General features: G+C 45.5%; 1 protein-coding gene and 1 long non-coding RNA gene across 2 annotated transcripts; both read right to left on the reverse strand.

Annotated features, from left to right (window-relative positions):
• Positions 1-4109: 4109 nt before the first annotated feature.
• Positions 4110-5225, reverse strand: LOC143703509 (uncharacterized). The gene is made up of 3 exons (XR_013191118.1): positions 4919-5225; positions 4709-4794; positions 4110-4360 (listed from the first exon to the last, which is right to left on the reverse strand). It is a non-coding gene; the product is annotated as an uncharacterized LOC143703509 (long non-coding RNA).
• Positions 5226-5299: 74 nt separating this feature from the next.
• On the reverse strand, positions 5300-25349 carry LOC143704390 (uncharacterized). The gene is made up of 6 exons (XM_077197437.1): positions 25341-25349; positions 24477-25134; positions 6896-6943; positions 6634-6713; positions 5639-5682; positions 5300-5444 (listed from the first exon to the last, which is right to left on the reverse strand). The coding sequence occupies exons 1-6, from the start codon at positions 25347-25349 to the stop codon at positions 5393-5395; spliced, it is 891 nt and encodes a 296-aa protein (XP_077053552.1). The 3' UTR covers positions 5300-5392.

Genomic DNA, 25349 nt, shown 5'->3' on the forward strand with positions numbered 1-25349 from the left:
CTCGGGAACAGACAACACACACACTGGCTTGGGCTCAGGAACAGACAACACACACACACTGGCTCGGGCTCAGGAACAGACAACACACACACTGGCTCGGGCTCAGGAACAGACAACACACACACTGGCTCGGGCTCAGGAACAGACAACACACACACTGGCTCGGGAACAAACAACACAAACTCTGGCTCGGGAACAGACAACACACACACTGGCTTGGGCTCGGGAACAGACAACACACACTCGGGCTCGGGAACAGACCACACACACACTGGCGCGGGAACAGACAACACACGCACTGGGTCGGGCTCAGGAACAGACAACACACACACTGGCTCGGGAACAGACAACACACACACTGGCTCTGGCTCGGGAACAGACAACACACACACTGGCTCGGGAACAGACAACACACACACTGGCTCCGCTCGGGAACAGACAACCCACACACTGGCTCTGGCTCGGGAACAGACAACCCACACTCGGGCTCGGGAACAGACCACACACACACTGGCTCGGGAACAGACAACACACACACTGGCTCGGGCTCAGGAACAGACAACACACACACTGGCTAGGGCTCAGGAACAGACAACACACACACTGGCTCGGGCTCAGGAACAGACAACACACACACTGGCTCGGGCTCAGAAACAGACAACACACACACTGGCTCGGGCTCGGGAACAGACCACACACACACTGGCTCGGGAACAGACCACACACACACTGGCTCGGGAACAGACAACACACACACTGGCTCTGGCTCGGGAACAGACAACACACACACTGGCTCTGGCTCGGGAACAGACAACACACACACTGGCTCGGGCTCGGGAACAGACAACACACACTCGGGCTCGGGAACAGACCACACACACACTGGCTCGGGAACAGACAACACACACACTGGCTCGGGAACAGACAACACACAGAATGGCTCGGGAACAGACACTGGCTCCGGTTCTGGAACAGACACCAGAACAGAAACCGCCACAAGGACAGACGTAAACACAGAAACAAACATAGAGCGATCAGGTTCAGGCGTGACTTGAACAGTCTCTGGATCGGCAGACGTGACTTGAACAGCCTCTGGATCGGCAGACGTGACTTGAACAGCCTCTGGATCGGCAGACGTGACTTGAACAGCCTCTGGATCGGCAGACGTGACTTGAACAGCCTCAGGATCGGCAGACGTGACTTGAACAGCCTCTGGATCGGCAGACGTGACTTGAACAGCCTCTGGATCGGCAGACGTGACTTGAACAGCCTCTGGATCGGCAGACGTGACTTGAACAGCCTCTGGATCGGCAGACGTGACTTGAACAGCCTCAGGATCGGCAGACGTGACTTGAACAGCCTCTGGATCGGCAGACGTGACTTGAACAGCCTCTGGATCGGCAGACGTGACTTGAAGAGTCTCTGGATCGGCAGACGTGACTTGAAGAGTCTCTGGATCGGCAGACGTGACTTGAACAGTCTCTGGATCGGCAGACGTGACTTGAACAGTCTCTGGATCGGCAGACGTGACTTGAACAGTCTCTGGATCGGACGGGACCAGCGGCGAGGACTCTGGGCTGACAGGAAGTACAGGGAGGACTTCCAGGCATTGCGGGACGTGGGAAGTCCTCTTCCTCTTCCGAGAGCGAGAGGGCGCTGGGCTGGACGGAACCAGCGATGAGGGCGCTGTGCTGGACGGGACCAGCGGTGAGGGCGCTGTGCTGGACGGGACCAGCGGTGAGGGCGCTGTGCTGGACGGGACCAGCGGTGAGGGCGCTGTGCTGGACGGGACCAACGGTGAGGGCGCTGTGCTGGACGGGACCAGCAGTGAGGGCTCTGTGCTGGACGGGACCAGCGGTGAAGGCTCTGTGCTGGACGGGACCAGCGGTGAAGGCTCTGTGCTGGACGGGACCAGCGGTGAAGGCTCTGTGCTGGACGGGACCAGCGGTGAAGGCTCTGTGCTGGACGGGACCAGCGGTGAAGGCCCTGTGCTGGACGGGACCAGCGGTGAAGGCTCTGTGCTGGACGGGACCAGCGGTGAAGGCTCTGTGCTGGACGTGGCTGACGTGAAGCTCTGGCCGGACGTGGCTGACGTGAAGCTCTGGCCGGACGTGGCTGATGTGAAGCTCTGGCCGGACGTGGCTGACGTGAAGCTCTTGCCGGACGTGGCTGACGTGAAGCTCTGGCTGGACGTGGCTGACGTGAAGCTCAGGCTTGTCGTGGTGAAGCTCAGGCATGTCTTGGTGAACGTGAAGAACAGGTGATGACGTGGCGTGCCACGGGAGGAAGCTCTCCAGACATCTGGAGAGTGCCTCTCTCCGGTCCAGACCGGAGAAATCGGGGAGCTCCCTCGGGTCGACCTCCTTAGCCCCCAGCCGGTAACACATCTTAATCGCCTCATCACCCAGAGAGCAGGAGGCAGCGAGGGGAACAAACCCCCAGGTGTACTGGAACAGATCAAGGCTTTCCAGGGCCAAGGCCGCGATCTGTCCAGCGAACTCCCGGTCTAGCCTGTGTAGATCAGGCGAGATCCGTGCTGCTGGATTCATATTTGGGGTCGGTCGTTCTGTAATGTTGCAGCAAGGATGAAGCGGAGAGTGAATCCAATCGCAAGCACTTTAATAACAGAATATCCAGGGTAAACTCAGAATAAGGCACAAGGCACACGGAAACAAGGAACTGGGAAAAACTCACATCAAACAACGACCGACAAAAACCACCTGAAACACAGAGATCTAAATAGACAGGCAAACAAGCGAAACAAGATAACAAGGGGGCGTGGCTAATCAGAAACACATGGGAACAATGATCAGACAATTAACAAGACACATGGCAAACAGGGAATCACATGACAGACAAGAACAAGGAACAAGACACAAAACCCACACCGTGACACAGGGCAGAACAGAAAAGGCAGAGACAAACCAGGTTGACAGGCAAAGGACAAAGACCTCCAGATAAATACTGGGCTTCTGGATTTACTTCACTGGATTTACTGGATTGGACTTCTGGTGCCACCGGCTTGGGCCCGCAATCGTTGCTCGCAGCTATATTTTTTTAATTTATTTTTTCATTGTTCTAATCAGGTAAGGCAAGTAATATCCTCTGTGTCTGTATATATATATATATATATATATATATATATATATATATATATATATATATATATATCATCTGAATTATAAATAACTTATTTCTGTATAAAATAAAAATTCTAGAATAATCCAGACCAATCAGAGCGCACTATTCCTACAACATCATCAGTGCTGAAGCGGAACTACCAGAGCCAGATCGGCAGATAGCGAGCAGATGCAGCATATGTGTTGTATCGAGGCAGGGTCAGGCCAGGTGAATCCATTTGCAGCTTTTTTATTAAGAGTGGTCAAGACAGGCAGAGTGAAAAATGGCAAACAGGGCAGAACAGAAAAGGCAGAGACAAACCAGGTTGACAGGCAAAGGACAAAGACCTCCAGATAAATACTGGGCTTCTGGATTTACACATTTAAGTGCTGCAAAACATATTGACCTAAAAATTACTGTAAATTTAAATGATCTCATATATGTGGCTATTGTGGTTCACGATCATAGGCCCTGTCCCACATTGCACACTTCATATGAATTTTCAGTCTTGTGTACTTATTTCATGTGTCCGTAAAATCCATGTCTCATTTGTCATTTTAGGTTTCAGAAGGTTGATCACGCATACTTTGTGGTTGATATGTGCCCTCGATGCGCACTTTTGCAGAGCCCACACTGATGCAAGCTCTACAGCACACTTCTTTTCGACAGTCAAAGCAGGGCTACGTTTTTGTACGTCGTGCACAATAACCCTAAAGGCACCAGGGTGGCGGTGTCACCAGCTTCTTATATATATATATATATATATATATATATATATATATATATATATATATATATAATATATATATATATATATATATATATAAATATAGCTGCGAGCAGCGATGAAGGACCAAAGCCGGCGACACCGCCACCCCGGTGCCTTTAGGTAACTAAAGGCACCGGTGTTGCGGTGCCACCGGCTTGGGCCCGTAATCGCTGCTCGCAGCTATATTTAGCTTTGAAATGTAAAAGTCAAAGTGCACTATTTTCCAACAGTTGGGTTTTTTAATGAATCCCCTTATACTGTAAATCACACCATAAAAAGGGCTATTTAATATAAAGGCAAGGGAAGTTTATTTTGTACACATCTTCAGTGCATCAGTGCTGTCCTCAATGTCCTCGAAAGCACCTATACTGCTGTATGCATTTACAGCCTGTCTGTGTTGACTTCTGAGTGACCTCCGATTGATGAGACTGTTGAGCCAACATGTAGCGTTCTCTGTCAAGTCACTGAAAACTGTAGAGGAATTGTAAGGAAAAATAGAAAGAAAAAGATGACATCACACAGCAGTCAAGGTCCCAAAAAACATGACAATTCCAAATATATACAATGATGCATTTGCAACATCAAAATAACCTTGTAATCATTATTTTAACTCGTCAAAAGAAAATGCAACATACAAGTCACTATAAATATTTGGGTGGTGAGCTTGTGAAATTGTGATAGACAAGCATTTCATTTGTGATTACTACAGCAGAATATCATGGTGCTGATATCATATGACAAAAAGTGATTAACACAGTGGTCAACTTCGTAATAAACACAAAACTTCTTCATGTCAGATAATATTCATCATTTTCTTACCATCTGCCCATTCTCTCATTTCAAGCTGGTGAGGTTAGCTTTCAGGGTTTCTAGGTCCCAAAGTGGATAAGTATAGCTTTAGAAATCTAAAATGACAAGAAAATGATTATTAGTGTATGAACCACTATTTGATATTTGTTATCTGATCACTATCATCCAAGCTTTTATTGGCATCGGTGGCTCAGTGGTTCATGTAGGTTTTCTACAAACCGGAAGGTTTCCTAGGGTGAAACCAGCACCATCATGATGTTCTCCACACAATGTTATCTGAACAGAGGGACACAAACCTGAACATCAAGGGCATAAGGTAAAGCAAATGTCTCCAACTGCAACCATTTGAATAAATCTAAAGCCTAATCAAAACTCAAACTGCCACACAATATAATAGGTTCCTTCCTGGACCGTACCCCACCCATCCATCAAGTTACAAGTAATCCTGCTTACAAACAAGATACATACACAGATAAACACAAGTGAAAACATAACATCTTTGACAGACATAGATATAACAGTTATTCATTCAAAACTGACATAGGATTTTTAATTATGTTATTTCTAATTATATGTATGTTCTGTATATTGCATATACAAATTAAGGCAATGAATAACAAGCCAATAACTTTGTTTATGTTTGTAGTTATTTTATTCATTATAATTTTAAAATTAACAAAAAATTTTTTTTATTCATTCTTCAAGAAGGGAGGAGTGCTCCCAGGAGTCCTTCCATTTGGTCCCACTGTAAAGAGACAACGTTTTGAGTAAAAAATGTACATTTGCTGAGTAACTCTGTCAGGCTAGCAAAATGGTATATCATTTTATGAAATATAACTATTAAAAAATATTCAAACATTTCAGTAACTGTTGACATTGTTAATGTTAAAACTGTTGTGTACGGTGTGTATGTAATAAAATGTACACTAGTACACCTACCAGGTCTTGCATGGAACCCAACAAATGAGGACATCTTCTGTTCCCTATAGAATAAACACAAAAAAAGAGTCAGGAGTCCTCAAAACATACTTTGTTGGAAATCTTAACATGTAATAACATTTAAACAATACAATTTACTTCTGTAAGATGGTGTTTCAAAGTCGTACAGTACAATATCATACGTCTGAGTGTTCTAGTAAATTACATCAAAACCTTGTGACAGTTTCAATTCATGTTAACTTTACCAACATATTCAAAGCTTTTTTTTTTTTATCTATGCATTTATTTTTTCAGGGTTTCTGCAAGTTTCAACAAGTAAAATGTAAGGTTTTAAATACATTTTTAAGAACATTATGAATAAAATTTAATAACTATTTCACTTCAATACTTGCAAAAAAGTATGAAGGCTATGAAGGAAAATCAAAGTCGAATAAGTACTTGCAAAGTACATTAATTTACAGAACTGTGTGTGCAGTTGTAGGTTTCATATTGGTCAGACAGACAGACAACAAATAACTACAAAAAGTACTGGTAAATAAATTCCAGAATAATTTAGACCTACCAAAACATATTTAAAAACTACTACAGTATGTAATACCTTAATTTATTTAAGACGTTTTCTACATATTAGAAGGTTTGTAACCGAAGTATTGATTGGATAGCAGTCTACATCATATGAGCCAAATTCTTTTCCGTTATTGTAAAGTAAACTTCGTATGCATCTTGTTTGTAAAACTGGTTACATTAGTGCTCACCGCATGAACACTAAATACAGATTATTGTTCTCCAAACATTCAGTTGTAGAGTCAAGGGCTCAAACAATGCAGATATTTTTTAAAGCAGTCTTAGGCCACATGTCCACCAAACCGTTTTTAGCCAGCTGACACAGGGTCAGATCATTGTAGAATCAAAAAGGTTTAAAATATTAATAACGAGTGAATGCGAGTACATCGATATAAAGCAAGACAGTTTGAAAAGGCTTTAGAAAGACGAACCTCTCTCACTCTTCTTTTCAAAACCTTGGAGTACTCAAAGTTGTTTTGCCTCACTCTCCTACAACATTCTGGACACTCATCTGAAAGATAGGCAATATAACATTGAAATAAGTATACCAATATACCAGTATAGACAATACCAAACTGTGACAAACTGTTACCAAATACCAAACTGAATCAATCTGTAGTTGATACATCATATCATTTTAAATAAAGAAAATTTACTTAACACTTTTGTTTTTGCTTCATAAATTTACTTAACACTTTTGTTTTTGCTTCATCTTGCTGGCTACCCTCTGTTGGACTGGATCTGTATAAAGAATATACAAGATACCACATTTTATTAAACACTACTTCTGTCAGGACCACTATCGTCAAATATGATTGACAGTTAGCATACAGTTTGAATTGGCGATATAGTTCTGTTCTGGGCAAGAACTCCCTGTGCTTCCATGAAGCCTAGCATAGATAAGAGCAGCCATAACAGAAAATAACCAACACAAATGCATTGCAGATATCATTAATTATTTTTAATGTACAACATAATTAGAGAATTTTAGTCAGATTCAGGGGGAATCAGCATGCCAAATCCTGACTGATGAGAGGTGGATCTGGGGAAGGGTAGTTAGCTCCTTAGAAACGCTTGGCTGCTGATAATACTGAAGGAGCTTACATTGGAGCTTGTACAGTGATAGGCATCGTATTCCTATAGGTCAGTGGTTCCCAACCTTTTTAGGGTACTGTACCCCCAAAACATTTTATCCTGCCTGAAGTACCCCCACAAGGTTATGTGATCGGTGTGATTTTTAGATTTGGTGTAAATTTTAGGTGATACCTGAATTTACCTGTAAATAATGATATTTTTACTTCCTATAATAACTCTTATAATATAATACTTGTCTTTGTTCAATATTTGTATGACTTTTTCACATCTTCACATGTCCAGACCAATTATACAAAAACGTCCTGGTTGCGTATGCAACCCACCGTTCCCTGAAGGAGGGAACGGAGGACGTAGTCGACGGTCGACTGAATTGGGAGATCGCTAGAGAGCCTGTCTTCTTCGAGTACTATTGAACGAGCCAATGTAATTGGCGTGCGTGATTCGCATCACACACTCCGCCCCCACGGCGCGGGTATAAATACGGAAGTGGATGCACGCACTAGTCGCTTTTCGCTGAGGAGCCGAGAGTAACCCGGGGTCAGCGGTGGTCCAGCGGTAGTGGCAAGGGGACTACGTCCTCCGTTCCCTCCTTCAGGGAACGGTGGGTTGCATACGCAACCAGGACGTTCCCTTTCAGTCGAGAACGTCAGACGTAGTCGACGGTCGACTGAATTGGGATCACCCATTGAACACGCCACTAACGCTGCCACCTTCCAGTGCCTAAACCAAAGCCTCCTGATGCCCCCGCAAACTTAAGGCGGGGAAGGACAGGGCTTAGGCCAGGGAAGTCACTGCTGTTCCTACAGGACCACTGGGAAAGCGTTCCCCGTACGTTGGAAGGAAGGGACGCTGCGGAAGCCACATCCAACCCAGAGGGAGGTAATGTGGAGAATACCAGAGGTGGGACAAAGTCATTGTTATGCAAGTCACAAGTAAGTCTCAAGTCTTTGCCCTCGAGTCCCGAGTCAAGTCGAGTCAAAGATGAGGCAAGTCCCGAGTCGAGTCAAAAGTCAAAGCCAACAAGTCTCAAGTCGAGTCCAAAGTCCTACCATTTTAGTTTCGAGTCATTTCAAGTCCTCTTACCATAGAAATAAAATGTATACAAATCATGTATGTCTGTAAGATTTGTATTTATTTAAACCTCTTTTTATACAATGACATTAATCAAATACAGTAAAAAAAACAGAATTTTATTTTCACAAAAAATGCTTGTATTTCAACAGCATATTGCACTAGAACAATATAGCAATACGGAAGTTTAACTTTCAAATAGACATGGGTCCTTTTAGCCTAAACGTTTTTAAACATGTCATCAAAATCCTCACTCCTCAAAAACAAGAACGAGAGAGAGAGAGAGCGCTGTGTGGAAGGTGATGAGCAGAGAGAGAGAGAGAGTGAGATAGAGAGAGTGAGAGAGCTCTGTGGAAGGTGATGAGCAGAGAGTGAGAGAGAGAGAGAGAGAGAGTGTGAGATAGAGAGAGAGAGAGTGAGAGAGCGCTGTGTGGAAGGTGATGAGCAGAGAGTGAGAGAGAGAGAGAGAGAGAGAGTGAGAGAGCGCTGTGTGGAAGGTGATGAGCAGAGAGTCAGAGAGTGAGTGAGTGAGAGAGAGAGAGAGAGAGAGAGAGAGAGAGAGCGCTGTGTGGAAGGTGATGAGCAGAGAGTGAGTGAGAGAGAGAGAGAAAGAGAGAGAGAGAGAGAGGGAGAGCTGTGTGGACAGGTGATCAGCAGAGAGTGAGTGTGTGTGCGCATGTGTGCTGTGGACAGGTGGAGGGAGGCCCCTATACTGCATTGCATTTGCAAAAGATTAAATTGGCCAAAAGTCTGTCAGTCATTTGTGCGCGGTGGGGACGCAGAATGATGCCACCATGGCTGAAGACTCGCTCCACAGGAGCACTAGAAGCAGGCACTGCCAAGACTCGGATGGCAACTTGAAAGAGTGAAGGAAGAGTCTTACTGTTCAGTGCCCAGAACAAAAGGGCATTCTGTCCTTCTGCCATGTTAATGTAGTGACTTAGCTGTACTGCTGGTGGGGTCTCAACATCCCTTTTCTGTCTCTTATGGTATGCAGCAAACAGACCTTCTCCTTCCATGTCCTCTAGTTCTTCTTCAGCAAGCACCGGCACAGGCACAGGTTGCTCCGTCTCTGCAGCATCTTGCAGGATCAATTCTAAAAAAAAATGTGTCACAACAGCAGAAACAAAAGAGCCCTTATTACCATTACTAATGTTGATGATACTGTGCAAGACTGAAAATTGTTAAAGTCAGAATAATATCACATTAGATCCTAGATCAGATTAAGATCAAATTATTTTACGTTGCATTTAAGTTGCATTGCAAGTCAATAATATTTACCTTTAACTCGTTGTGCCACCTCTGCCTTGATGTCACGGTTGACCAGCACATGGGGCTCAATCCACAGCAGACAAAAGGCTGGATCCAAGGCAGCTGCTTTCAGATAGACTGTGTCTGAAAAGGGAGCAGTGATCCCTTCTTGAGACTGGGCCATTTTCACATTAATGAAGATCCCAAGAAATCTTTTTTTCAGGGATGCCTGCAGACCTCTGACCAGGCCGCTCAGGAAACGAACTTGAGGCTTCAGCTTCTCAAGATGGTGATTGAGGGACAAGACAGATGGAACAACTGCACTGATTGTAATGACTTTCTCCCCCTGTGTCAAATCAGTTGCTTCTCCGAACGGTTTCAAGATGTCCACCAACTCCTTCAGCAGATTCCACTCTCGTGGAGTGAATGACAGTTCTTTATGCCCGGCCTTCTCAAGAACTGCGCAGAGCTTTTGCTGATCACAATGAAGGACTGCTTTCACCTGCCGCAGTGTGGAATTCCACCTCGTGCTCACTGCAGCAGGGATGCCTCTGTGCTCCCCAAATTCACCATCAAAGATGTCTTTAAACGTTGTGCTTGTGTGGAGCAGCGAGCTAAGTTTTGATAACTTGGAGAGAGAAGGACATGCCACTTTTGTTTCTTTCAAACCGTCTCCCACAACCAGCTGCAATGTGTGTGCAAAACACTGCAGGCGCTGTTTCTTTGCCATAGCAGTATTGACAGTTTGCTGGTCTTCTAGGGTTAAGTCATGCCATAGCTCAGGATCATCAAGATTATCTCCAGCATCATCATCTTCCTCCTTTTCGCTGGGGAAGCAGACAGTAAATGCCTTGCGCATGTTAGCAGCATTGTCACTAATGATATAGTCCAATTTAGCTTTGATGTTGTATTCATCACATATTGCCTCAAATTGGTCACAGATGCGCTCCGCTGTGTGAGAGCCTTTGAAGCGGTTGCAGGCCAAGAGATTAGTCTTTAGCTGTACCCTCTCTGCATCTCTCTCCATCCAGTGCACAGTGACACCAAGGAATCCCCTCATCTTTCGATCAGACCAAATGTCCACAGTGACTGAAACATGGTCAGTGTTGCTCAATTGAGTTTTTAACTTTGAACGTCTCTCCTCAGCAAGGCTCTCTGTTTTTGTGGTCAGCGTTCGGCGACAGACTGGGGTATACTTGCTGTCCAGCACAGCCAGAAAGTGACGAAAGCTCTTATTTTCCACAATAGACAGAGGGAAATTGCAATCAATAATCAAGTCAGACAGTATCGCATTGGAGATGGCCTTCTGCTGTGGGTGGCTCAGGCTGTAACGCCCTACACGAGTGTCCAGGAATTGTGAGATTAAAGGCTGTTGTGGTTCATCTACGATGCTTTTGTTCATCTGGTATTCTTCATACCTGTAACAGAGAAGAATATGAAACAGATGTCAGAAAATCCCTTATAGCCACACATGTTGTATTTGAAACTACTCTTTACTCATATCAATGTTGTTAATATTCATTGTCTATTGTACACTACGATATACGATAATACATTTCAGTTTCAGTGTATGCAATATTAAGAATATTTTCACTGCTTCAAAAGTCATAAGAAAGCCCTTTCCCTCAAGAAACTGAAGTCATATGCTTTATAGCAGTGGTTTTCAGAGTGGGGACGGGGACCCCTGGGTGCCGCAAGGGGGGCCATGGCAAGTTGGCATGAAAAGTATAGCAAAACAAAATAATTGAATAAATTTAATAACTAAAGTTACTTTAAAAAAAATGTAAACTGACTAAACCAAAAATAAGTTAAAAAATATTCCCATTAGTTAAGAACTGCACTATAATAATCTATTGCATCTCTGAACATTACTACTATAATCGTTATTTTATTATACACTGCCTCACAGACCTACAGTTCACTCTCTCCTGAACACCAGATTCCATGGTGCCTTGCTGCATCACACAGAAATTGCAGGTCGACTACTGCTCCCTCATTCATTGTTTAATTGTGATATTTGATGTCTTCAGCCACAGTTCAGCTTAGTTGTGATTAACCAAAATTACAGAAACGACCTCAATGAGGCAGCACACCAGCAACTCTGAAACTGAATAATTGAAAGAGTAAAACTGGAAGGCCTGTTTTTGTCTCATGTGTGTTGGAGAGACTGAGATATACATTTGTGTTTATCCGTCTAGCAGCAAGGTAGAAATTCAGTTGTCCTCTAAAACGGACGTTGACATGATGTTGGCGAGGTTTTCCATCTTGCTACACTCATGTACCTCATATAATCCAGGTTCAAAAATACCTATTTTTGTAAGCATGAACCAGCAAGGGAGACGTGCGTTTACTGTCTCGTTGATACAGTAAATAAATGCAGCAGCTAGCTAGTAAGCTACGGTACATCCGATAAGGTGCTTAGCATTCATTCAAAACTTACCTTTCTCTGTGCAACTTCAGGTGTCGAACAAAGTTGGACGTTGTGGCAGCTCCGTCAGTAATCTTCGACCCGCATGTTTTGCAAATTGCAACTCGTTTTTTGTCGACTACCTCGTAATTTTTATAGCCAAACGAAACTATCTTCGGTATCATTTTGCCAACTGGCGCGTAGTTGCTTGTTGCGCTTCATTGGTTGTCTTGCAATGTGCCTGCTTAGATGCTGTCGAATCAAAACAACGTGGGACTGCAGTGATTGGATGTCGTGCAGGCAGCGCGCGCGCTCTCTGCATGCATACAGGTGGCGCACATTTTTTTCACAGATGCAGATAAACAGAGCGGCGCGGCCGTGTGAAAAAATTTTTCCCCAGTTTTCATGGGAATTAGCAAGTCTTCTCGAGTCAAAAGGCGCAAGTCCAAGTGAAGTCACGAGTCATTGATGTTAAAGTCCAAGTCGAGTTGCAAGTCTTTGTACATTTTGTCGAGTCGAGTCTGAAGTCATCAAATTCATGACTCGAGTCTGACTCGAGTCCAAGTCACATGACTCGAGTCCACACCTCTGCAGAATACACATATGAACTGGGCGGAAACCGGGCAGTCTAACAAATGGAATGTCACTGGGGTGGCTCCAGCCTAAGACGGGGGGAGACACACCGGACAGTGACGGCAGAGAGGCTCTGCCGAGGGAAGACACGGGCTCACCGCAGGGAGCCGTATCGTGGAAGAATACACATATGGGGTCACCGAAGGGACCGCAACATATGGACCCAGCCTAACACAGGTTCCACACTGCTTACGAGTGGTAGGCCTAACACCAGACGTTCCGCACGTCCGACGTCGGAGGGGTGTGGAGGAACTCAACAGGGTTCAATTTTAAGGGAACTCAACTGGAGTAGAAAGGCGCACGTATCCAGTCCATAGGAGGGGAATGGCGCAGCAAGCCGACACTTGAACCGGGCTCACGGTGAAACTGGCTTCATGAGAAGGGAGCCCACGGGAAGCAGCGGTTCAACTAGGTGTCGTCCAGCCCCCAACTCTAGAATCTGTTTAGCAAAGTATATCGTCAACGCCCAGGCGGAGCACTTTACACTCATCATAGAGGAGCTCAACACCTAAGTGGACATGTTGCATCTCGGATCTTTGCCGAAATGAAGGCAAGCACTAAGTGCAACTTTGCATGGAAACAGCCTTCCCTCTCTGCTGAATTCCAACAGATATTTGAAGAGCTGGTCTGAGGTCTATGACTTGCATTCTGTACACGTCCAAGCAAACGGACAGAGAAGCCAGGGCTGGATCTGCCTCCTCCAGGGCAGCGCTTGCAGGCTCACCACCTGCTCCTATTACGGGAGAGGTAGGAACCTTGGGCACAATCCGAGCCGGGGTCTCAGCTTGTGAGAGTTAGCCGGCCCAGACTCCAGGCACAATACGTTGACCGAAAGCGAGCAAGTCCCTACCCTCTAGTAGAGACCACGCGAGCAGGAGAACTGATATAACAGAATTTTTAACTCACTACCTGCAGTGGCTCAGGGGCGGTCTCTGCAGTGCAGTCGCACCAGGGACAAGGCCCAAGAGGATAAAGAGGGACACAAGGATTTACAAGACCTTGCTCCTCAGGAACCTGACGATCAGAACGTGCTTCTGCATACTTCTGCAACACGATGAGCGTCGTTTAAACACCGAGGCAACATCATTTTGAGGGTGATTTAGGAAAACAGCCTACTGCAACCCATTTTGCAGGAAAGAGAGCACTGAAGTGATCGAAAGCTTTCAGGATCTCCTCTGGAGAGAAAACGCACTCAACGACTAGGTTCCACTTCTAAAGGCGTAAGCACGCTACCCCATTCTAGGGGGTGCTCGCAGAAGTGATGGTAACTATCACACATTCTTGTGATAGCCACCTGAACCTCCGCGTTCAGATGTAAGACCGCCCGGAATCCCCGGGGGAAGAACGCGTGTGCCATCGTGCCCCGCCCCCGAAGAGTTTTCCGGGGAAGTCAGGAAGGCTGTTGATGGGAGCCAGGTCTAGTTGGGCCAATAAGGGGCAACTATGAAGACCTGTTCCTCTCCTGACTTGACACGTAGGTGCAAGTGACGGGCGCAAAAGACAGGAGCATTTCTCAACACAACATGTGAAGATCACTGGGCTTCAGGAGCATTTTCTGCTCAGCATTTGGGTGTGACAAGTTCACTGAGCTTCAGGAGCATTCCTGCTCAACACCTGAGTGTGATAAACTCACCGAGCTTCAGGAGCATTTCTGCTCAACACTTGAGTACGAAGAACCTCACTGAGCGACAGGAGCATTTCTGCTCAGCACTTGAGTGTGACAAGTTCACTGAACTTCAGGAGCATTCCTGCTCAACACCTGAGTGTGATAAACTCACTGAGCTTCAGGAGCATTTCTGCTCAACACTTGAGTGCGAAGAATTTCACTGAACGACAGGAGCATTTCTGCTCAGCACTTGAGTGTGACAAGTTCACTGAGCTTCAGGAGCATTACTGCTCAACACCTGAGTGTGATAAACTCACTGAGCTTCAGGAGCATTTCTGCTCAACACCTGAGTGCGAGGAACTTCACTGAGCACCAGGAGCATTTCTGCTCAGCACTGCGTGTGATGAATTCACTGAGCTACCTGTGATGGAATCACTGAGCTACAGGAGCATTGCTGCTCAACACCTGAGTGCGATGAACTTCACTGAGTTTCAGGAGCCACTCTGCTCAACATGAAGTGTGATGATCTCACTGACTTGAGCATGCGCAAGGCGACCCTGAGTCGCAGTCACTTCTTAGAAGGCTCACTGGGGTTAAACGTATTCTGCGGGCCCCCGGGGCAGCTGAGACCCAGTGTTTGTCCAAGGGTAGTCCGCTCGGTTTACCCAAACACTGGCGGAAAAATAAAACCGGGGGGGCAATTGAGCGGCCCCGGAATGGTCAAGACCCAGCGGACCCAGCGGATGGAGTCTCCACTTGCCCTGGCTATAACTGTCGTGAGGCTCGATGGCGGCACGATTGAGTAAGCGGGAGGAGTGGAACAAGGCGCCCTCAGAAGCGTCTGACTCCAAGGAGGAGGTGACGGGAGAGTTTGTGACACCCGCAATGTCTAACAACTCGAGGCACGAATGCCCGTGTAGTCGGGGGACGCCCAGGCCCCCGTTAAAACACGCCCTTTGTACATGGCCCCTCTGTTGAAGAGGGTTTGGCAGCAGACCGGGATGAACTATAGTCACACAGGGTGAGCTGCTCTGCCACGGTCACCTCGGGACTCGATCGTGAAGCTAGCGCTGAAGCGGTCACATATGGAGGGAGCCAAAGGCAGCGACTACCATATACCCCAGGAGCCTCTGAAAGTTCTTTCAGTGGGACCCTTTCTCACTTCAACACCAGCTGAACACATTCTCATTGGAGAGACATGTTGGACCGAGTACCTCTCCAAAACTAGAAAAGAGATACTCAGCCCGTGGGCGAGATTACTCTCTTCCAGTTGACCTGAAGACCCAACGGGCTCTGGAGCACTCGAGGGGAAGGACACTGTACTGATACTCCACCCTTAGACGCAACACACAGGATGGCCTGCGGTGCGGGAGGTAGAGATCTGAAGCACATGTCTTTCAGGTCAAAGCTGCAGACCAATCTTGGGCCAAGAAGGTCACGACCCACCCCCTAGTAGCACGAAGAACGAGTTTACAACTGGCCTTCGTACCGGCTGGAGAAGCGGCTATATCAAATCCTTCGCCAGCAGGACAAGATAAGCACGCACAAGTCAGGAGCACTGCTCAACACTCGGTGTGATGAATATCACTGAATTTTCAGGAGCACGTCTGCTCAACACCTAATGTGATGACTATCACTGACTTGAGCGGGGTAGCCGAGCCTGAGGTGGGGCAGCAAAGTAGAGAGAGTGGTGTTAGTGTGCTGTGCAACACTTACCTGTCTCCACAAGCGGCAGGGGGCGCGTGAGAAGGCGGATGACCGGGTCCTCGAACGCACCAAGCTGCCTGCTGGCGACCAAGGGGGAGCTGAGGGGTGTAAGGCTATACAGGGTCATACCCGCCAGACTGGCCCTCTCGGGACCCAGGAACAGATGAAATTGCTCTCTCTTTGAAGTGTGGGTACCGCTTGCTCCGCTTTTTTTTTTTTTTTTTTTTAGGGAGCCAGCGGCGGAACAGACACACACACAAACAAAGGCTCCACCCGGCCCTCACCCGGGGGGAGGGAGTGATCGTGCCACTCCAAGAGCATCTCATCCATACCTGGGCGGCCCGCTCCGGAATGCTTTCGCTGTCGCTTGCCACCTGGCTTGGCAGCGCCTGGAGCGGGCTGGGCGTCTCTACTGCGGCCGGCTCCATGCTGAGGCCTGGGTGGAGGCTGCTGCGGAGGGCCAGCAGGAGCGGCGGCCGGAGAACACCCACGGCGACGAGCAGGCGGAGGAGCTGCCACCGGCGGCGGGTGGAGGCAGCAGCTGGCCACCGGGGCAGGATGTGCCGGATGACCTCCGTCTGCGCTTGAGCGGCAGAGAACTGTTTGATGCAGTTCTCCACCTCGTCGCCGACCAGCCCAACCTGGGAAATTGGGGAGACCAGGAACCGAACCTTGTCCGCATCCGCCATACCAACCAGGCTGAGCCAACGAAGGCGCTACTGGACCACGAAGGTGGACATCGCCAGACCGATCACGCACGCTACGACACCCGCACCCCGGAGGGTGAGGTCGGATGCAGTGCGGTGCTCACCTATGAGCGCACGGTCTGGATTACCCTTGTGCATGCCATGGGTGCCCTAGCCTGCAGCAACGCCATGGCACGCAAGAGGAAGGGGCTTGCCCACAGGCTTTGTAAGCTCTGCCCGTCGGAACAGACGAAACTCACAGGCCTTAGGGGGGAGACGAGGATCCCCCCAAAAGGCAGCGGCCGCCGGACACCTGTGTCGACAGACCGCTCCAATGGAGGGACACCTCGCAACCCTTCACCGTTCCTCCATCAAGGGTAATGAGGGGGGGAAAGCTATTCAGGCAGTTTCTGGCAGAGAAAGATGCTGTTCACCACCTGATAAGCTCTCCATGCATTTCGGGAAAGAAAGGCACTGGGGCGGCGAGCTGAGAACCAGCGCGGCCCGCCCCAAGATACCAAACTCCAGATTCCAACCGAGACTGAACGGGACACGGTGGAGGTTCCACTCGAGCCCGGCAGCCTCGGCGGCCCGTTTCAGCATAGCTGATAATTCTGGATCCGGCTCGGGCAACATTGAACTCCCGGAGGGAGACAATGCAGCCGAGTCATCATCTCTAGAAGTCAGCTCACCCTCCGATGCTGCAATCGGCGTCCTGTCCTCCAGGGGAGCCCCGAGTGAAATCGCTGGCCCACCCATTACAGATGGACCAGCAGACAACACAGGAGGCTCCAGTGGTTGCAGTGGAAGGGAGGAGTGAGGAGCCCACAGGGAATGGTTACCGGGCGGGACATCCAACACTATCCTCCGGTCACCCATCCCACACAGCACCCGAGGGTGGGGCATGGTAATGGGGACTCGCTCTCCGCGAACGAAGGCGAGTCTCGCCCTCAACACTGCGACAGTCATGTTCCCACAGTGAAAACATGAGCTGTCCACAAAAGCTGTCTCAGCGTGCTGTAAGGCCAAACACGTGACACAACAGTTGTGACCATCAGAGAGAGACAGGGAACGACCGCACCCAGAAACGCACGGGCGGAATGACATCTTGAAAAAGACGCAAACGCACCCGTGTTGCTCTTTCAGAAAATAGGACCGTCACCAGTGCCGGAGCACACAGGGGAATGACCGCGGCAACACTGAACAGAGAACTGAAACAGTGAAGCACTCACTTTTCCGCCCTCTAACCAGCCATCAACACACACAAACATTTAGAAATTTGTTGCTGTTAAAACAGCAGTTGAGTGCTCAAAGCTCGCGATCACCGCTGCACTCGCGCTGTAGAACACCAGCACTGGGAGAGTCTTCCTGAAGAACACCGACACACTCGCTCGTTGTAGACAACAGCACTCTCAGAGACATCAAACGATCGGCTCCGAAGCGAAAGGCGACTAGTGCGTGCATCCACTTCCGTATTTATACCCGCGCCGCGGGGGCGGAGTGTGTGATGCGAATCACGCACGCCAATTACATTGGCTCGTTCAATAGTACTCGAAGAAGACAGGCTCTCTAGCGATCTCCCAATTCAGTCGACCGTCGACTACGTCTGACGTTCTCGACTGAAAGGGAACAAAGATCACATTTTATATAATAATAATAATACATTTATTTTATATAGCGCCTTTAAAAGTTGCTTTGTCAAAGCGCTTTACAGTCAAACATAACAACAGAGAAAAATACACACTTTAAATACAAAAATAAGAAGAAAAGAAAATTAATAATCAAGTAAAAGCAATCATAAAATAAAATGTTTTGAGAAAATATTTAAAAGTCACTAATGTATTTGAATTCCAAAGCATAGGAAGAAAATTCTCTATCACAGAACGAAGCTGTGTCTTGGGAACAACCAAGAGACCAATCTGAGAGGAACGCAGATTACGACATGGAGAAAACTTTGTACATAGTAGCAGCCTACTCTAAATATGTTTAGACCTGTGTATGACACAAAATGACTCACCAATCAATGAGAAACTTGACCCTGTCTCTCACTCATAAGCTTGGTCAGTCTTGGGGGCAGTGTGGCAACAGCAGCTATCAGGCTTTTCTCCAAGTTGAGTCTGTTCCTGGTCTTGGACTTGATTACGGCCATGGATGAAAATGTCACTTCACATAAATATGTAGATCCAAATGGCAGGAGTTCATTCAGTGCATGTTTCCCCAAATCAGGATATTCCTTCTCCACATCACACCAGAACTGTGACAGGTTTGTTGCTGAGTACCTCACCTTCAGTCCACGGTCTGAGGACACATCCAGCAGATTTTCCTGTAGTCTGGTAGGAATGTTGTTATCCGTACTTTCAGTCATGAAAGGATTACGGACCCAGTCAAGTTTGGCAGACTTGCTTTCAATATCAGGGAAGTAGGAGTTGAACTCACTGTTGGGTTTGGATAAATGTGTGCTTACTAATTGCAGTATAGAAGCTCTGTCAACATCACCTGCAGAAAGATAGCTGTTGAGCTGCTGGAAACAACTTGTGTCCCCATCTTCACATTTACTCTCCCACAGTTTGATCTTCTTCATGAATCCACACACTTTGTCATACATGTTTAGGATGTGTGTGTCTTTACGCTGTAAAATTAAATTCATGTTGTTCAGTTTGCTAAAAAAATCAGCAAGATATGCAAGGCGGGCTACCCAGTCACTGTTCTCCAACATAACAACAAGGGGATGTGAGTGTTCTGCCAGAAAAGCGCTTACTTCGTTTTGCAGCTCCAAAAGCCTCTGTAGTGCTTTCCCTTTCGATAGCCAACGTACGTCGGTGTGAAGCAGTAGCTGTTGGCGCTCAGCGCCACTGTCATGACAGAGCCTTTCAAACAGTCTGTGATTCAGAGCAGGGGCGGAGCGGGGGGGTGGCTAATTGGGCTTAAGCCCCGAATGTTTTGTCAAAAGCCCCGAATCTTTTAGGTTTTTTAAAATAACTTCAACTTGTTTTCATTTTATCTCAGTCTTTCTGACTGGAGCGGCAAAAAATGAAACAAAATCTCTATTACCGTGCGTGGATGCGGACGGTAATGCATCACGCATCACTCAGCTTGTTTGCCAACTGCCAATAAAAACTAACGAAGAAGAAATTCGTCGTCGTTGTCATCAGGGGCTGGCTGCTGGCGGGCTTTTTGTATGTTTCACTGGCGTCGTAGCGAGCTTAATATGGACATAACAAAGTTTTTTATACAGAAAACTAAACCTCACCGGCCGGAGAGAGATTCAGAAGCAGCGTCAGACGAACCGCGGACAAGTGTTACAGGTTTGTGAATCCGCTGTTGTAACTTAACACTTGAGTTAAGTGATTGTATTGCTGCTGGCTAGCTAGCGAGTTATCGTTAGGTGTTATTAAGAGAAATTAGTTGCTAATAGAGATGGGCGGATGATTTGTTTGATGATTTGGGGGGTACATCTAATCTTGGCACATTAGTGGGATAAGAAGAGAGACTAATTGAGAAATATAGTGCTAAAGAAGATTAGAAAGACATGAGAAAGTATATTTCCTCCTGATGACAACAATTACAAGTAACGTTACAGATGCATCAATATCGTTAATAAGTTATTTTTCCCCCTCATACTTTAATTAAAAAAGTAAATCTTTAATATATTCTAAATTCATTACATAAAAAGTAAAATATTTCAAGCCTTTTATTGTTTTAATCTTGATAAGGGCTTACAGCTCATGGAAATCAAAACTCCAGAAGTAGTAATCTCAAAATGTATTAGAATTTTAGAACAAATAATTTTTTTATACGACCTGACAAGATCTCTAATCAGCTAATCAACTCAAAACGCCTGCAAAGGTTTCCTGAGAATTTAATCTGTCAGTCTTGTTCTATGGAGGACCAGCTCTACCATATTTAAAAATAAATACAGAAATAAATAAATGCTCAATAAATAAATAAGCATGCAATTAATTGCCCCAAAAAATACAATAAACAAATAAATGTAGGTAGAAATTAAATTATACAGTGAGACATAAATGTATATATCTCTTAATTAGCTTCTTTATTTATTGACCTTTGTAATAATTACCTTATTGATTTATGTGCATGTTATAATATTTTTGTCTGTTTTATTCTTCCTTTGTATTTTTTTACCCTATTTTATTTCTTCAATGCTATTTATTTCTGCCTGTCGTTTTTACATTTCTGTATGCATTTCTGCCTCATTATGCAAATGAGGAGGGGCTGTGTCTTAAGGGGTCAACGTCTGCCCATTGGTTGGTTAGCATTTTACTGCATTGGTCGAATCTACATGCCACCGGCCACAGTCACAACAAAGATGGCTACCTACGATGAAGTTGTCAGTGAGCTGAGGCATTTAGCAACTGTTTTTTGAAAACAATGCTAACGTTATAAGTATTGACTTTATTATTTTTCGTTTGGACGCTCTGACAGAACGTGTGTTTCAGTTAGCGGCACACATGGACACAGATGTCGACAATGTAGTTTTTGAGAATCTGGAGGAACCGGATAAGCATTTCTGCTTATATGCTGCCTGTGGACGCCGTGGAAGGACTTTTACATGCGGGTTTGCCTGTTGGTGCCATTGCACCATTCCACGGCGTCCACAGGCAGCATATAAGCAGGGCGACCAGCTATCCCAGGTGTGTGATTAACGTTGGCGACCGAGTTAAGAAGATGGGCCGCTTCCTCCAGATTCTGAAAAACTACATTGTCGACATCTGTGTCCATGTGTGCCGCTAACTGAAACACACGTTCTGTCAGAGCATCCAAACGAAAAATAATAAAGTCAATACTTATAACGTTAGCATTGTTTTCAAAAACAGTTGCTAAATGCCTCAGCTCACTGACAACTTCATCGTAGGTAGCCATCTTTGTTGTGACTGTGGCCGGTGGCATGTAGATTCGACCGATGCAGTAAAATGCTAACCAACCAATGGGCAGAAGTTGACCCCTTAAGACACAGCCCCTCCTCATTTGCATAATGAGGCAGAAATGCATACAGAAATGTAAAAACGACAGGCAGAAATAAATATCATTGAAGAAATAAATAGGGTAAAAAAATACAAAGGAAGAATAAAACAGACAAAAATATTATAACATGCACATAAATAAATACTTTAAAAAAATAAGTAATTAATAAATAAAGTTGAAGATTATAACGAACAATAAATAAATAAGGTAATTATTACAAAGATGAATAAATAAAGAAGCTAATTAAAAGAGAAATATACATTTATGTCTCACTGTATAATTTAATTTCTACCTACATTTATTTGTTTATTGTATTTTTGGGGCAATTAATTGTATGCTTATTTATTTATTGAGCATTTATTTATTTCTGTATTTATTTTTAAATATGGTAGAGCTGGTCCTCCATATTGTTCTGGTGGTGCAGCACACTATTTATAATACATTTTTGCATTTTTGAGATGCGCCTGTAATAATGTAATAAACGTATTAGTATTTATATAATGAATGGAATTGTTATAGTGAACAGTAATAATTAATAAATAGTAGCAGCAATGAATTAAATGAAATGAATATCACCGTCCACAATTTTATATGTAAGCTTTTTGGACAACGCATCATTATTTTACTTTATTACATGGCTTGGTAGAATTCTAATGTAGAATGCGGTCTGTTATTTCTTGACAACAGAGCGTTGCCATGAAAAACAGAGCGTTGCCATGAAAAACAGAGCGTTGCCATGAAAAACAGAGCGTTGCCATGGACGCGTTCAGAGACGGAACGGACTGTTTTCTTTAGCGGAAACAATACAACCGTTTTTAAATCAATAAACTCCTTTTTAAATCAATATTTTGTGTCAAATTATTGATTTATTTGGTAGGTAGCCATGTAATAAGCGAGATAATGTATAGCGAGGCGGTTGTTATAGCGAATATAAACCCTTCAGGCTGCTTCGCGTCAGACTCATAATCAGCCTGTCGGGGTTGTATTCGCTATAACAACCGTCTCGCTATACATTATCCCTTACGTAACATATTACACAATATCATCTATATTTAATGCAGCAATTCTGAACAAAAAGTATAAGTATTTAATAACAATTAAATACAAAATAGGTTGTAGGCTCTACTGGTTGGTTTTTTTGTTTTACTGTTTAACTATCATCATTTTCCCAGATAGTATATAGATTTTTAGGCATTCTATTATCACAAACAGCCTGAAAAATAGTGCATTTAGCTGACGTAAATGGGAAAAAAATCTCCCCGGGGGAGTATCCCCCTGGACCCCCCTAGATTTGGGCTAAGCCCCGAATCTTTACATCGTCTGGCTCCGCCCCTGATTCAGAGGCCGCGATTCAACAAAGTTTATCTCTTTCACTGCGTCATTCAAAACTTCATGTAACTCAGGACTCATTCTCTTACTGGCCAGTGCCTCTCTGTGGATGATACAGTGATTCCACTGAACGTCGGAGTTTACTTTCTTAATCTGCTCGATTAACCCTTTCACCCTCCCAGTCATTGATGCTGCACCATCCGTGCACACATGAATACAGAACTTCCAATCCAGATTGTGCTCTGAGAAAAAGGTGTCGATAACGTGAAACACATCTTTACCGGTAGTGCTCCCCTTTAGCTTCTTGCAGAATAGAATGTGCTCGTTAATTTCATAAATGTCTCTGTATCGCACAAACGCAATCAGCTGCTTTCCCCACTAACATCTGTTGACTCGTCCAACTGCAGCGCGAATTGACCAGGAAGTTTTAACTTTTCCACTACTTGATCGACAATATCAACAGCCATGTCATCAATCCTACGGCACACTGTGTTATTGGACAATGGTACCGTTTTCAGTGCATCAGCTGCTTTCTTATCAATCATTGTTTCTGCAAGAATTACAGCAGCAGGCAAAATTAGCTCCTCAGCAACAGTAAATGGCTTTTTGGATTTAGCCATAAGTAGCGACACAGCATATGAGGCCTCCAATGCTTTGATTGACACTGTGGTCGCTTTCTTTAATTTTTCTTGACTTCCCTTAAACTCCGATAGTTTTCTTTGAAAAAACTCTGCTGTCTTACCGACACAGGAAAGATGCTTGGTACTTAGGTGTCGTTGTAAATGGGCTGGTTTCATGCTATTATTAGAGAGCACATCCCCGCAGAGGAAACACAGCGGCTGAGGCGGTTCAGTAGGTGTGGACGTGAAACCGAAAACGACATACTGTTCATGAAATTGCCGGTACTTTGACTTATCAGCTTTTTTTTTTCTTTTTTCCATGGGTTCACTTGAGCTGCCGCTAGCACTGCTGCTGCTTGGAACGGCGCGTTTTTTTAGCCATTGATCCATAGCTAGCTTTTGTTCTACTCAAAGCTTGCCTCTCTGCCTGTTGCTATGGTCACTCTACTGCGCGGCCACACAGCGCGCGTCCACGGACAAGCACATTTGGAGGGAAGGACAGGGTGACAATATTATAACATGATTATAATGTTATATCATATATATTATATAATTATATTATATTATGTAATGTTTTGAGAATAGTCAATGGCTAAAAAAAATGTTTTAGTCTTTTGAGAATCATCCTACGTAACCCCTGGGGACTGCTCACGTACCCCTAGGGGTACACGTACCCCCGGTTGGGAAACACTGCTATAGGTAGATGTGGATCAGCTGATGCGAGCTTGACTAACGTGACCTGCCAGAACTGACGCTACGCTTATTATTTAAATATAGTAATATTATTTTATATTATATTTTATATATTATATTTATATATATTTATATATAATATTATATTATTCACTAATAAGACATTACTGACTATTAAGGAAATATACTTCACTTCTTTGTCTTTTTTTTGCCGTCTGGCCCCGGGGTCTTGAGGCTTCTGATGAGCCTGTGGTATCGGTGCCAGAATCTTGTGGAGGGCTGTTGGTGACGGTGACAGAAGCTTTTGGAGGGCTGTTGGTGACGGTGACAGAATCTTGTGGAGGGCTATTGGTGACAGTGACAGAAGCTCCTGGAGGGCTGTTGGTGACGGTGACAGAAGCTTCTGGAGGGCTGTTGGTGACGGTGACAGAATCTTGTGGAGGGCTGTTGGTGACGGTGACAGAAGCTCCTGGAGGGCTGTTGGTGACGGTGACAGAAGCTTGTGGAGGGCTGTTGGTGACGGTGACAGAAGCTTGTGGAGGGCTGTTGGTGATGGTGACAGAATCTTGTGGAGGGCTATTGGTGACGGTGACAGAAGCTTCTGGAGGGCTGTTGGTGACGGTGACAGAATCTTGTGTAGGGCTGTTGGTGACAGTGACAGAAGCTTCTGGAGGGCTGTTGGTGACGGTGACAGAATCTTGTGAAGGGCTGTTGGTGACGGTGACAGAAGCTCCTGGAGGGCTGTTGGTGACGGTGACAGAATCTTCTGCAGGGCTGTTGGTGACGGTGACAGAATCTTGTGGAGGGCTACTGGTGACGGTGACAGAATCCAACAGCCCTCCAAAAGAAAACTATTGGGTAATAGTTAGGGTTAGGGTTAGGTGATCACATGCTGCTTTATCCTATTATGGCTGAAAGTAATGCTCATCCTTTGCATCAATATGAAAAATAAAGAGAATGATACTTGTGGGTTAACCTTCCTTTGGGTTACCAGTGTTTCCAGATTAAACCATCAGTAGTGGCGATAGAAGAGCCCAGCACTGAATCCCCATCTGACAGGCAGCAT

Source organism: Siphateles boraxobius, unplaced genomic scaffold, assembly GCF_051911475.1.
Source record: "Siphateles boraxobius isolate OS27281-9 unplaced genomic scaffold, OSU_SipBor_1 11, whole genome shotgun sequence".
Lineage (NCBI taxonomy): Eukaryota > Metazoa > Chordata > Actinopteri > Cypriniformes > Leuciscidae > Siphateles > Siphateles boraxobius.

Bases quoted from the DNA above. Each gene is read 5' to 3' on its own strand.
- LOC143704390 (XM_077197437.1), bottom strand. The intron at 6,944-24,476 runs GTGAAGTATATT...TTCTTTATACAG, and splicing joins GGCAAAAAAAAGACAAAGAA to ATCCAGTCCAACAGAGGGTA. The intron at 5,445-5,638 runs GTAGGTGTACTA...GTCTCTTTACAG, and splicing joins TGGGTTCCATGCAAGACCTG to TGGGACCAAATGGAAGGACT.